This window comes from Panicum hallii, chromosome 4 (genome assembly GCF_002211085.1).
Source record: "Panicum hallii strain FIL2 chromosome 4, PHallii_v3.1, whole genome shotgun sequence".
Taxonomy (NCBI): domain Eukaryota; kingdom Viridiplantae; phylum Streptophyta; class Magnoliopsida; order Poales; family Poaceae; genus Panicum; species Panicum hallii.
In genome coordinates, this window is record NC_038045.1 from 3449551 (window position 1) to 3463725 (window position 14175).

Genomic DNA, 14175 nt, shown 5'->3' on the forward strand with positions numbered 1-14175 from the left:
GAACGGAGTGCCGCACAGCTGTAAAATCTGCTTGCGGAGTACTGGAAGACGATGTCCCTGGACACGAGGCCTAGGTAGAAGCAAACGAAGCTCCAAGCTCCAGTAGCGTCCAAGCGGCCGAGACAGTGGGAAAAGGGGGCTTCGAGACTAGCGGGCGGCGCGCCGGGAACGGGTCGCCGGGGCCGAAAAGGGTGCGGGCACCAACAGGCAGCAACAGTGGCGGCAGCTATCAAGCCCGTCTTGCCGCGCAACGGCTGCATGCCGACGGCGGCGACACCGCCGGGAATGCCGTGGGAGGAGGTGCGGCGCGCGACATCTCCCCTGCCGGTGAATTCGCCGAGCGGGCGCGGTGCCGGTCGCCGCCCCTGCTGGCCACGTACGAGAAGGGGTCGGGGTCGGGCCGGGGAAAACGACGGGGCCGTCCCCGGCGACACTTGGACCGCGAGTGTCCCGTTCGCTTTGACCAGCCGGGCCCACGTGGCTGTCCCCCCACCTCCCACACCCCTCGACTAGCAGTAGTAGCAGCTCAACCCTGACCTCTACCACTAGTTCACTACTCCCCCCGCCCCGGCCTCTATATATAGCCGCGCGCTGCGGGAACGGGCGCCGCGCTCGCCTCGCCTGCCACCACTCCACCTCCAGTTCTTCGAGCTAGCTGCTACCCGGCCGTCCACGTAGACACAGACACACCACTCCGTGCAGTGAGGGAGAGCGAGGAGAATTGGCGAGGGGGAGGGAGGGAATTACCGGCGAGGAAGGAGATGGGGATGCGGCCGGGGTGGGTGGGCGGCCTGGTGGAGGAGAGCTTCTTCGTGGGATGCGCGGCGCACACGAACCGCAAGAAGAACGAGAAGAACATCTTCTGCCTCGGCTGCTGCGCCAGCATCTGCCCGCACTGCGCCCCCGCGCACCGCCACCACCCGCTCATCCAGGTGACCGTCATCGATCTCCACCGCAATTCCCTTTTTCCCTTCATCATCTGCCCGCGCCCCGTGCGAATTCCCTCTCTCTCTCTCTCTCTCTCTGCGTGTTTGTCCGGCCGGCCGCCGTCAGTTCTCTGCTCGGTTGCTCAATTCACCGGGCTCCGGGCAGTGGGTCACGGCCGGCCGCTCGTACGTGCTCTCTCGGCCGTGCTGTGGTTTCGTGGCCACGCGACGGCGGCGGCGGCTGCCGCTGCTTAGTTTAATTTTGGTCTAGCAGCAGCGAGCAGCAGTGCTAGACGAAGCACTCCACTGTAGCCGGCCGGGCTAAGCTAGCTGACTAGACTTTTTCTCTTTCCTTAAACAATTACTGCGCGGGTGGCTTCGGTTGGGCTTAATTGCGGCGGGCCGGAGTTAGCGCAGTCCCAAGGCCATTAACGCCCCCCCACAACCTCATCGAACCCCGTGCGTGCCGCGCCGCCCTCATCTCTTCACCACCCCTTGTCGTTTCCCGTGCCCGATTACCTCCGCTAATTCTACCCCCCAAAGGTTAGTAATTCTAACTAAGCCCTAATCACTTTTGCCCAATTCTGAAAGTTCTGCCAGGGAAATTCACTGCATGCCTGACGCGTTCGCTCGATTGGGAGCCTGGAGGAGGGAAAAAAAGCAGTGGCGAGGCCTGATGCGCCATGGCCGCACGCCCCGAACAAGCATGGTCGCACGATTAGCCCGACTTCCCCATCCGTCCCCGTCCCGCCTGGTGCCCTGTCAACTGCGTGGCCTCCTGCAAAGCCTGCCGCCACCGCCGGCTCCGCTCGGATCCCGCCTGCGCCTTGACCTTTCCACCACCCCACCCCGAAGCCCTACCTTTCCAACAGTGATCCCCACTGTAGCTGCGGCTAGCGTCTTCTCTGATGAATGAGTCTGATCCCAGTAGCTCGAGTGAATTCCCAGGTGGATCGCGAGCGTCCCTGGCACAAATGGGCTCGGGTTATCCGGATTGCTTTGCCGTTCATAGCAAAGCGGGCGCCCTGCCTTCCTGGCTCGATCCTCGCCGCTGGGGCTGGGCGCCTGCCCCGCCTGCGTGCGGAGGGGAAGACGACGCTGGTTGGCTGGGAAATGGATGGGCGTCCTGCCATGATGGTGGGAGTGGCAGCAGCGGGGGCGCCGCTGCTGCGACAGTGCGACCGCTGGCTGGTAGGAGCGGCTGGTTGTTACCGCACCCGCCCACGAGGAAGTTACTGGATCCGGGTGCATGCGGTAGAAGAAAAAGAAGCAGCAAGAGCCCGCGGAAGGAACCATGGCCGCGCGCGCCTCCCGACACTGTTGCTCCGCCTCGTGTCCATAGTGTAATCCCTGCTCGACCGGCCGCCTTGCTACCGTCCAAGGCGTCGGCCTTGATGGTGCAACACTGTTCACCCATTCAGGCCACAGCTGGGCCGCCGTGGCTTCGCCTGCCGGCGAACCAGCCAGCCGAGCCGGCGCGGCGGTGCGGTGCCTGGCTTCCACTCGCTTTCACCGCGGGGTTAAAACTGGCTCGGTCTGGACGGACTCTGGAGGTCTGGAGGAAGGACGAGCGTGACCGTTGCGCCCTCCGGGGCCACGGTCGCCGTGGCCGGCCGCCTGCGGCCGCGGCTCTCTGACTGACCGGCCCGCCCGAACAATGCAAATGCAAGCCGGTGGCAGGCCGGCTGGTTTTCACATTTACCGAGGGGTTAATGCCCGGCCACCGGAGGGATGGACGGGATTGTTAATGACCGTTGTACCCTCCTGGGGCCGGTTGGATTTTCCCGGGGGGCGGGGGCGTTTCCGTCGTTTCGCCTCTGCTGCGGCTACAGTGGACGGAAGCGCCCGTGGTCTCCCTTGATAAGGATGGCGACGAGCCGCCGGTCAAAGCGCCCGCAATTATTACCGGCGACTCGCCAGACCCTTTTCCCTTTTTGCCCCCCGCGCTCGAATTATTAGCTAAGCCCCCCCGAATGGCTGGAGTTACGTAACGCACTTCATTGGCATGGGCACGTTCGCACGCGGCTCTTGGGCTGGGTCGCAATGCATGGGCGCGAAGTTTCTAGAAGACGACCCGCCCGACCCGCTACGTATACCATCCCTGCCTACGTGTACACGACCGTACGACGACGATGTTTTCTGACGTGTGCTGGGCTTGGCTCGCAGGTGCGGAGGTACGTGTACAACGACGTGGTGCGCCTTGACGACCTGGAGAGGCTCATCGACTGCTCCTTCGTCCAGGTGATGCGTGGATCACGTACTGGCAGGCATCCGCGCGTGTCTAGATCGCTGGATACCATCAGATTCCTGCATGCGTGCGTGCCTGGACATTATGCTGACCGATCGTTGTGCATGCGATGCAGCCCTACACGATCAACAGTGCCAAGGTGATCTTCCTGAAGCCGCGGCCGCAGTCGAGGCCCTTCAAGGGCTCCGGCAACGTCTGCCTCACCTGCGACAGGATCCTCCAGGAGCCATTCCACTTCTGCTGCCTCTCCTGCAAGGTACTCCTACACGTCGTCTACACCATACATACTAGTATACGTACATGCATGCCTGGTTTGCTTCCAGTTCCAGAAAAAAAAACTTACAATTAATGGATACGCGGCGTACTAATTAGCCGCCGAGAGCTAGCTAACAATGGCTGCACGCACGCACGCACGCACGCATGCTCGCTTGCAGGTGGACCACGTGATGGTGCAGGGCGGGGACCTGTCCAACATCCTGTACGTGCCGGGCGGGGCGCCGCAGCCGCCGGACCTGGGCTGCGGTTTCCCGCGCTTCGAGAACCTCCGCGTCGACGGCGGCTGCGACGACGACCCCGGCCAGGTCACGCCCGACTCCACCCTGGAGGGCCCCACGCAGCACGGCGGATGCTACGGGGGCGCCAGCGCCAGCGGCTCCGGCGGCGGCGGCGGCGGCGTCCCGAGGAAGAAGAAGACCGGCGGCGGCGGGGGCGGGTTCTTCCCCCAGATCGTCCTGTCGCTCGGCAGCCGGCGGAAGGGCGCGCCCCACAGGGCGCCGCTCGCCTGACCGGCCGCCGGCGACGGCGAGCACAGATCGCGTCGCACTCCACCCGCCGCCGCGCGCTATATATACACACGTAATGTGCTGTTGATTATGCTGTCCATTACCGTTAGCTAAGCCGTGTTTAGTCGCCGTGCTTAAGTGTAATCCCCGTGATTAGCCGTGTAGAGACAGAGAGTGTGTGGGTTGGTTGGTTGGGTGCTGCGTCCGGGAGGCGGGAGCGATGGGTGGTGGGTGGCCTCTTCTTGTCCTCTAGATAGGGCACCCCATGCCATCTCGGCGCAGTGTTTTGACGAGACCTGAGAGAGGGAGGAGGCAAGGCAAGGCAAGAGCTCCAGCTGCTGCCGGTGGCATGCAGCTGCCCCCCGTTGCAAGCCCAGGTAGCCACAGGCCCCGCCGCGGATACCCTCGGCGGCGGCGATGGCCGCGCGCCGGCCGCCGGTGGCTGCCAATTTTGTACTAGATGCGACGGGGGGTCGCGCGCGCGCGCGCTCGACGAACGGCGCGTGCGTGACACCATTGTTGTTAAGTTGTCCATGACCGATATATATAATACTAGATGTTGTCCATCCTCGATCTTGCATGTGATTTGATAATCATCGTGATTCTTGCGTGGGTCTGGTGCGTGGCGAGCAATTGTACTTGCGCTGTCGCTGCGTCTCCGTCGGTTTCATACTCAGTGTCCGTGCCCGTGCCGTCCTTGACTCGTCGCCTTGCCGGCATGCTTGGAGAGCCCGGCCGGCAGCAGCTCCGCACGGTCGTGTTCATGGAATGGATCTAGTAGGTGTATCTATCTAGACCCAGATCGGAGAAAGAAATGGCGTTTCGATATGATTTCCTCGTGCATTTGCAGCTCGCCGGGCTAGATTGTTGCCTGTTTGTTGACGGCGGCTGCTGATAACCCTAGTGGTACGGTGGCAAGTTGAAGCTCCCTAGCAGGTGGAGGACAGCAGCGCCTCCAAGGCGCGCCCATCTCGCTAGCTTTTCGAGTGGCCGAAAGCAGCGCGTTTCGGGACTAGGGAAGTGTCGGCTTCTCTCGACAAGCAGGAACACACAGCACGGGCACGGCCAGCTCAGACGACCCGTCCTGCTGTTGTCGTTGCTTCCTTCGTTACTGCTGGCTTCAAAGTTGAAGCGACCACAGATCAACGGCAGCAGCTTCTGTTAACCTCGTGGAAAACGACGTTGTAACTTGTGATCAATCGAGATTGAATCTCCGTGTAAATAGATGGAATTATACCGTGTAGATCCATCGTAGTTTGAACGTACTAGGCGTGCATGGAGGCAACAAGCCAATTCTACTGCCTGAGCCGAGCCGCTGGCCGTTGTGTTTTAATAACGCGCCAGCTCTGCAGACATGAGACATGCTGCATTTGCAGCTACTCCCAGCAGCACAAGCTGCTTCTGCTTGTCACCTCGAACGATCTGCCCTGCCTGCCCGAGATAGCATCAGCTCGTAGCTAGCAGGACAAAAGGAACTAGCTCAGCTCGGCGTCCGAGAAGGGTTTCGACAAGTTGGTGTTCTGTTCTCCACGACTCCACGTGATGACCCATGGCTTCCAGAGGCAAGGCTGCTTGTTTTGCCTTGTTGGACCAGAGGTCAGGGCCTGCCCTCTGAGGTGCACCGTACCATAAAACTTTTTTAAAATTTGAGATTGCAAATTCTGGACTTCGAGCTTTTTCTTTTATTAGTTTCACGACTTTCAAACTTGAATTATGTTTCAAATTACGATGGATCAATTTCCCCATATCCCTAATCACCATACCCTTTCTTTACGTTGACGGGCCCTGCCGGTGGGAATAAACGGCAGAATTCTTTTTTTTCTACTAAGAGAGAGAAAGAGAGCCAACCCTAAGAGCAAGTATTATAGCATGCTATAAGCAGTCGTCTGAATAAAAAGGTGGAGAAGAGAGGAGAGAAGAGAGAGAAGAAGTGGGTTGTAAACTTATAGCCGGTTTCGATACAAGAATCGAAATAATACATGGTGAAAAGTTAACTATTGTACGAATTGATTGAAAGATAGGCTGCAAAGATCTTTACAGCCAGGAGCCGGCTGTATTATTAATCTTGCTCTAAGCAGTAGAACCTAGAATAGAGAGCTTTTGAGGCCGAAATCTCTTGGGCTGCAGGACCTAGATTGTGCTGCATGTTGTTTGCAGGACTTTTTACCATGGGAAAGAAGCTAGGCAGCTAGGGCTCCACACCGCCACTAGCACTATAACGACACTGATCTCGTGTGCATATTTTCTATCTTCATACGGTCTTATCCTAGAGATCTATTGTCTTGTCAAGAGCTTAATTAAGCTGGATTATATACTTGTGTCGTGTGTGTGTGTGTGTGTGAGAGAGAGAGAGAGAGAGAGAGAGAGAGAGAGAGAGAGAGAGAGCAGTACAGCACATGGCCTCTATATCCTCATGTTCATGTCTAGCGATTTCTTAGCTTGGTGCTACTTCCATGCATATGTCAAATAAAAGCAAATGTGTATGGCAAAGAGATCATTCATTCCGAACCAGACAATGAAAGTGGGGCCATGCTTAAGGGACTGGGCTAATACATGCGGGCGAAGCGCAGGATGACCATTAAAAAGATTCAACATGAAACGTGTGCTCCTTTTGGTCAATAATTGTGGGAAAGGAAACCTGCAAATTAAAATAATTTGCTGACAGATGTCTAATGAAGCGCACAATCATTCCGTTTTATATTAGCGAATCGCAGCAGATACGTTTGGAGCATGCCTCACACAGCTGCATGAATGCAGGCATATCTAAGGGAAGTGTTAAAAAAAATCACCATATTTACCAAGAGGATCTAAAAATTCCCACGTTAATCTAAAAAAGAGAAGAATTTGTACCGTTGGATTTTGTAAAAATCTAATAGTTCAGATTAACTCAAGAGTCCATATCCAATACAATTAATAAATAGCTATTTTTGGAATTAAAAATTAAGAAAAATAAGGATAGGGACAAAGAGTCTATGCCAAATACGATTAGTAAAGAGGCTATCCGAATTAAAAAAAATAGAACTTAACTAAAGAGTCCATGTTGAATACAGTTAGTAAATAGCTAAAGTCAAAGTTATAAAAATAAGAAAATTAACAATTGATAAAAAAGAGTTACTATTAGCAAAATAGCTCAATTTAAAATTAAAAATATAAGAAAATTAGCAGTTGATCAAAGTGTCCATATCGAATAGAACTAACAAATAGATGAATACAAGAATTAAATACAGAAAAAATTGTATAGTGATTAAGAATCATTAAATGGATACTATAGGTCAAATGCAAATAATAAAATCTCAAATTCGAGTTATAAATGGGACAACAAATTCATAAACATTTCATATCAAATATAGTTAATAAATAGCTAAATTTAGAATTACAATTAATAAAATTAGTGGTTAATTTATATATGAATTTTGAACAAAGTGTTAAAAAAACGATCTGTTCACCGAGAAGGTTTAAAATTACCATATTAATTAAAAAAATAAAATTGTTGAGTTAGCCACAAAGAAGCTTAGCCAAATAGTAGCATACTCTGTATAATTAGAAGATAGAAATATTTCTAAGAAGTGATTTTGATTTGAAAAATGATGAGAAGATGAGAGTCTCTAAACATGGAAAACACATAGATAACTAGCCTAACAAAATTAAATTAGAGGCATAGCAATGAGTGCACGGTGGTGCAACCATGTCATAACCATAACGTAATCTTAGCCCAGTCACCAAGTTGATGATTACTCTAACATGGATTGCATTGTCTCCGTTACCAAAGCATGGCGATCACCACTAGTGACCATGATAAGAACGGTTTTGCTATGTAGCATTGCCATTTGTTGATGGTTGAGAGCTAAAAAATTTTACAAGAGAAGGAATGATAGATGGTACAACCATTATAGAGTGATGGTGCGAGATCTAGAACAAAGCAACTTGAAAATTGATGTTTCACATACACGCTTATCCATAGCAAGCTACGAGTAGTGTTAATGACGTGTACTGTCAGTGATGCATCTTCAGTTACCATGGTACATCGAATAAAGATTCTCACAAGCATAACGAAGATAGATATATCTAAGACAATATGAGAGCAGTGCTACACCAAAGGATGATTGGAGAATAATGAAAAGAAAGTATATTATACTTCTGGTTGTAGCTATATTGAACCACTTACCTAATTCTTTTTTACAAGCCTAGAAATAATTTATTTATCATGCGCACTAACTAGAACACTCAAGAAAAATTGTCCATTGAAAGTATTTTTTTGAAAATAGTATTTATGTCAAAATAAAATATGTAAATGTTTAGTTACTTTCAGGAAATACTCCAAAAATGTATTTTTATATAAAACATTCATTTTTCTTCTAAATTATTATCCAAAAACACACCGTAAAATATAAAAAATAAAAAAAATAAAGATTGCACCTGTGTTTGGACCACAACCATTATGAAAAAATAATTACAAGGATACAAGTAAACAAAACTATTTGCATTCAACTTTTTAAAGTAAAAAAATCTAAAAGTTTGGAAAAAAAACTAGGTACTCGCATTATTTGCGCGGAGTGTTAAAAGAAGCCACTACGTTCCCGAGAGGGTCTAGAAATTCCCACATTAATTTAAGAAAGAAGAAGGATTTACACCAACGGATTTTATGAAGATCTAACAGTTTAGATTTATCCAAAGAATCCATATCAGCTATGACTAGTAATACATATATAAATTCAAAATTTTCAAATAAAGAAAATCAATACATCAAAAATAGAAAGCTAAATTGTTAATTAAAATCTTCCGTGCAAGCATACAAGAGCGGAGTGCACTCACGTGAGACGTTGGGCGCGGTACTTCAGATGCAAATCAAGCCAAAACCAATCACCAATTCACTACCACCCATGGTTTGTCGATGATACGAGGAGGTGATTGAAAACTGGGGGCTGACGCTGGACGAGCATTCGCCGCTACCCATAGCAGCGACTGCCAACAGGACACCCGTCTCTTTTCTTTCTTCTTTTTATCTTCTTCTTCCCCATGTCTCCAAGAGCCGGCTCTGCCCTGTGCAGCCCGCCGCCCCTTCCTCTGCCAGCCTCCACGCACCGTCGTTGGCGACTCACCGCCGCGCCGTGCCACCCAATCCCTTCCTAGCTAACTGCTACCATCGCTCGCCCCCACCACCGGTAATGCCCACCGGGGGTCATCCACCACCCGGCCAGTGGCGCCATCGCAGCTGACCTCGCCGCCCACAACCCGCAACCACCGCCGATGGTGGCCATTCCTTCTAAGTCTGCCGGTCATGGAACCTCCAAACATGGAAATCCCAAATCTATATTCCTAATCCTTCCTCCACCCCCACCGTCACCGACCTACACCACCGGGTGACGAGTCGCCGCTGACTGTTCCGCCCACCTCCTGTCGCGGCCGCCTTCATCCCCGCCCTCCTCTCCCGCCGAGTCCTAAGCATTGGCCTCATGCCGCGTGGAGTGTGACGGCATTCGCTGGCAACGATTGCAACCAATATTTGCCAAATAAGATTTTTCGTGGAAAACTAGTTGTCATGCTCCAGGCTCTCAACACATCGAATGATCTATTACAGGATAACTCACTGAATCGTATAGCAAAAGGATGCTCAACTCACTGAATTGTGTAGCATTCGGCCAAATTAGCACTTAGCAACTCATGCCCATGTATTCAACAATATAATTAGCAATTAGTGTTATGGGAATATTGGTGCTGGAATTCAAAAGCAATGTTCAATAAGCAAATTATGTCCATGTATCTGGAAATTAGCACTTTGGATATCAGTTAATTGCATGCGTTCGTGAACTAGCGAGACTGTCGCAGGCATAGGAATTAGTATCATTTTGCAGCAACATTGATGAATCATCTTGAGCTGCAGAGTTGAAGACCCCAGCGCGTTTGGCAATACAAAATCATGTGCGGGTGAAAACCGACTCCCTAGCAATGCACAACGCGCCAAGTTTCGGCTTAATTTTTTAGGGTAAACAAATTAGAAGAGTCCATATCAAATTTAATGAAGATGCAATGATCTAAACTAATAAAAAAGTGTCAATATCCAATTTAGGCTAAAGCTACCGCATGACAAAAGAACGTGGCTTGGTTTACCACATTTATTAAAATGTTCCATATTCCATAACGTGTACATATATATGTGTACTTGGAAAGGGACCGGTCAAGAGAATAAGGCATAAAACATTGTCTACAAAGAGAACCTCTAATCAGTTATAGATACGTGCTCTGCATATTTAGATTACTGCCTACATAGTCCTGTAAAATATCATCTCAAACATATAATTTCCATGAATAGGAATGTATAATCAGACATTGTTACAAAAGTATAACAGCAAGGTATCAAATTAGTGTTGTATATGCTATGCAACAATTAAAGCTTACGTATCAGATTTAACAGAGCAGTACTTTTAAGTACAATAATGGAAACTTGAGACATACGACTCGCGCTAAGCAGTCATTTAAGAAAAATGTTGTACGGCAAACAAACAAACACGTTACATACAATTAGAATAAATACATTACTTCTCCCTAAAATATTGTACAAATAATATTAACCCTCCTCAAAGATCCCAAGAAAGGCATCAGCACCGTGCCAATAGAAGCGTTACCTGTTGATTAAGTCGATGTTGATTAAGTTGATAGCGTATGATCGATACACAACAAATAATTCCAACAGCCACTGCCGCTACTCCTCTTCACTTAGAAAAAAGCAAGCTCTACCGCACAATCTAAACTCAGCAACTAAGTTGAATCCATAGTGAACTTCTCCATTAGGTGCATCGGACGTGAAACACACTAATCAATTTCAAATGTATGTTCATCTTCGCTTAGAAAAAAAGCAAGTTATGACGCACAATCTAAACTCAGTAGCGGAGTCTAACTCCACAGGGAATTTCTCCTAGATGCATCGGATGCGAATCACACTAATCAATTTTAAATGTGTGGATGAAGAAAATGGCAGAGGGAGAAATCAGCAAAAATAGATGGAGAAAATGGAAGTGAAGAAAAGAGTTAGAGACAACAGCAAAGACATGTCTGAAACTATCCATCGCCGAGATGACACAACTCTAAAGTGAGCGAATTTATATAATTAAATGGTTGAAAGACTAAAAATATACATTAACCAAAGTGTGAAGAAATACTAATGGATTGGACAGAATAAAAAATAATATATATATATATATATATATATATTAATATATCATATATAAGTTTTGCAACGACATGTCGGTGAAAATAAATAAACAAAATATTTTTTGACCAAAGTCAAAAGAGAGTCCCAACCTATTTTTTAATATAACTTTTTATTTAATCCATGCCTATTTTTAATTCACTCCCACGAGAAGCTAGATCCATGTCGTAACAACTAGGATAATTAGGCTAGAGATCTTTTAGCTAAATAATAATCAAATTATTGCAAGGCATAAATCAAAGTCCAACATCTAAGCTACAAGCTGTAAGCTTCGACAACATCACTAATATATATATATATAATAACTACATATATAAAAATTGAAAAAATATAAATGTGTATTTGGTGATCCTATATTACTATTAATCAACAAACTTAGATATTACGTGCTACAATATGTACCCATGTTCAAAGTGACCCAATATTCAATTCAATCCTCAAATTTTGATATTGCAGGTTAAAGTATTAAAATATGCCAATGTGATATGGAACAAAGCAAATTAAAAATCGATGATTGATATGAATGCCTATACACACAAAGCTGCGGGTAGTATTCAACGAGAGCGAACTAGAGGTAAATGAAATACCAAATACATCTTTTCAATTAAAGTAAAAAAAAAAGAAAAATGTAAAAAAAACTAGCTACCCTAGCGCGGGCACTTTGCTAGTTTTGTGGTAAAGAAGGGCATGAGATTTGCCATTTAATTAGGAAGAAAAATGATTTTTTCCCTCACAACTTCTACACTTCAATCACTTTAATTCGATGTCCCTCTGAGTCGATGGACGTGGACAATTGAGCACCGGATAGCGTTTTTCTCGGCGAAGAGAGAAGATCAACGTTGGTGGAAAATTCTTGAAAACTAGCAAACCTCCTTTTTGCTCCCGGCCTCTGGCAGATGAACTGCACTGTTTGCAAGTATACTCTACTATGTTTATCCCTGAATTATTCTGGATTAAAAAAACCATAGACTGCGTGCGCGCCATGCCGGTCCTCCGATCGAATCTCTGATGATGAGAAGAATTGAAGAAAGCAGCAGCAGTGTAGATAAGGAATCCGCCCTCGTCCGTACCGCGTGGTTCAGTGTGCGCCGTACACCGTCAGTCCATCGCCGCTGCATTCAACATCTGAACCGGCCGGCCTGCGTCGTGCCCATGTGCCGCGCCACTGCTCCCTGGTCCTTTCCTCCCCGGGGAAAACGCCGGAGCCCCTGCACACCCGGGAACAACCCGGTGAGGGCGTCTGCGAGTTCAGATGCCATTCCGCGCACGCATCCGCCCAGACTCGCTCACAAATTTAGTAGCGCTGTGAATCCTAACGTGAAGGTGTAGAGTTCATCCATTGTGGATGCATGTGCAGGAACTGGAAACCTTACCTGCCTTGACCGTCGAGCAATTCAAATTCTTCGTTCAGGCATGCTAGTAGACATAGTATACAGTAAACCTGACGATGATGTCTGAAAGTTCAGAGATGATCTGCACCAGTAAACTACATGGTACTCTGCAGTCTAGCTACATGATTCACCACGCATCACGCCCGCGTGCCAAAAGCTTCAGGATGTGCGCCACACTTTGTCGCGTCTCCGAACTCCGCAGGAGGAAACTCGTGGCATGGCCCGGCTGCTGCTATGGCGCCGCCGTCCACTCGGCCATGCCGGATCGAGCATCGTCATCCCGGCGGGCCGGCATTCCGGCATGGAGAAGAGCGGCATAAACCCTGAACTCCCATCGGGAGACTGTTCCCACCCACAAGGTCTAACGAACGAGCTGCCACCTAGCTGCAGGGATCAGGGTGCAGGGATGGAACCGTGGCCGCCGCTGGTTGTAGTTGCAGGCTTCCACGCCGCGATAGATGCTGCCGATGGAGCCTGGCAATGGCAAGCAGGCATGCATGGGGCGAGGACCCCCCCCCCCCCCCCCCCCCCCGTTGCAGCTGCCACCGTGCTACGTACCTACCAGCAGGATCAGATCAGGGGCTCGATGGATCTGGCGCTGCTGACAAAGGCTTGTGCAGGTGTGGTAGGCTACGGTGATGGAGGATGCGGCTTTGAGGGCTGTCCGGGCTGGAGGAGCAGGGTTTTGTTGCGCGCTGCAGATGCAACAGCTGCAGGCCTGCAGCTGCAAACGGGGTTATGGGCCGGCGCATGGGGATAACGGCTTCCCTGGGACAGGGCCCTCCATATGCTCTTTGACATGCGGCCCTGTCCCCGGAAAAAGCTGCACCACAAATACAGTACAAGGAGGTGTACACAGCTTGCTCTTCTAGTAGTGTACGTACTACTACTAGTGTACGTTGCACTGCATGATCGAGATGTTTGTGCTGAAGTTGAAGTCGTCGACCTAGGAACGAAGCTCCTGCAATGCAATTTGTCTTTACTGAGGATCTGTGAAACCGAGAGCTCAAAAAGTTTAAGGTGAATGGTGCTGAGCAGGGCGATAATTTGCAATCCACGGTGACACGGAGAGATCGATCTACTAATTTACTGAATGAATGATGAGCTAGATAACGAATCTGAGGTGTGACGGGTTGACGAGACGAGTGCCTGCCGCGACTGCGAGCTCTGTTCACCCCCATCACGCACCAAGCAAGCACGCGACGCCGGCCGGCGTGTTCGTCCATGCGGCCCATCCACCGCTGCCGCTGCCGCACGGCCGATCTCGGCCAGCTAGAAGACTGAGGAGCGAGTAAAGAGATGGTACTCATGCTCGACTCGATGATGATGATATGCCCGGCGACGGGATCGGCGACAGTGCGCAGCGGCGGGCTACATGCAGTGCATGCATGGCGCGGCCTCGGCCAGCGGCACTGTTCCGCCGCGCCCGCCGCATGTCAAGTCTTGTCACGGCGGCCCGGCCGCCGGGTTAGTTACTGGCATGTCCGGCCGGCGGCCTCGACCCTAGCTTTGGCGCCTCTGGTTCCGGGCGTCGACAAAACTCAAAAGACAACCGAGTCCTGCTGGTCGCATCCGTAGACTACGGCCCTGTGTGGAACCTGGACGTCTTTTGATCGACGTG

At 49.8% G+C, this 14175-nt stretch overlaps 1 protein-coding gene across 1 annotated transcript; it reads left to right on the forward strand.

Moving 5' to 3' along the window:
- The first annotated feature begins 623 nt into the window (after positions 1-623).
- Positions 624-4512, forward strand: LOC112890134. The gene is made up of 4 exons (XM_025956997.1): positions 624-932; positions 3093-3167; positions 3290-3430; positions 3609-4512. The coding sequence occupies exons 1-4, from the start codon at positions 762-764 to the stop codon at positions 3957-3959; spliced, it is 738 nt and encodes a 245-aa protein (XP_025812782.1). The 5' UTR covers positions 624-761; the 3' UTR covers positions 3960-4512.
- Positions 4513-14175: the final 9663 nt, after the last annotated feature.

Bases quoted from the DNA above. Each gene is read 5' to 3' on its own strand.
- LOC112890134 (XM_025956997.1), top strand. From the start codon at position 762: ATGGGGATGCGGCCGGGGTGGGTGGGCGGCCTGGTGGAGGAGAGCTTC. The intron at 3,168-3,289 runs GTGATGCGTGGA...CATGCGATGCAG, and splicing joins TCGACTGCTCCTTCGTCCAG to CCCTACACGATCAACAGTGC. The intron at 3,431-3,608 runs GTACTCCTACAC...GCTCGCTTGCAG, and splicing joins TCTGCTGCCTCTCCTGCAAG to GTGGACCACGTGATGGTGCA.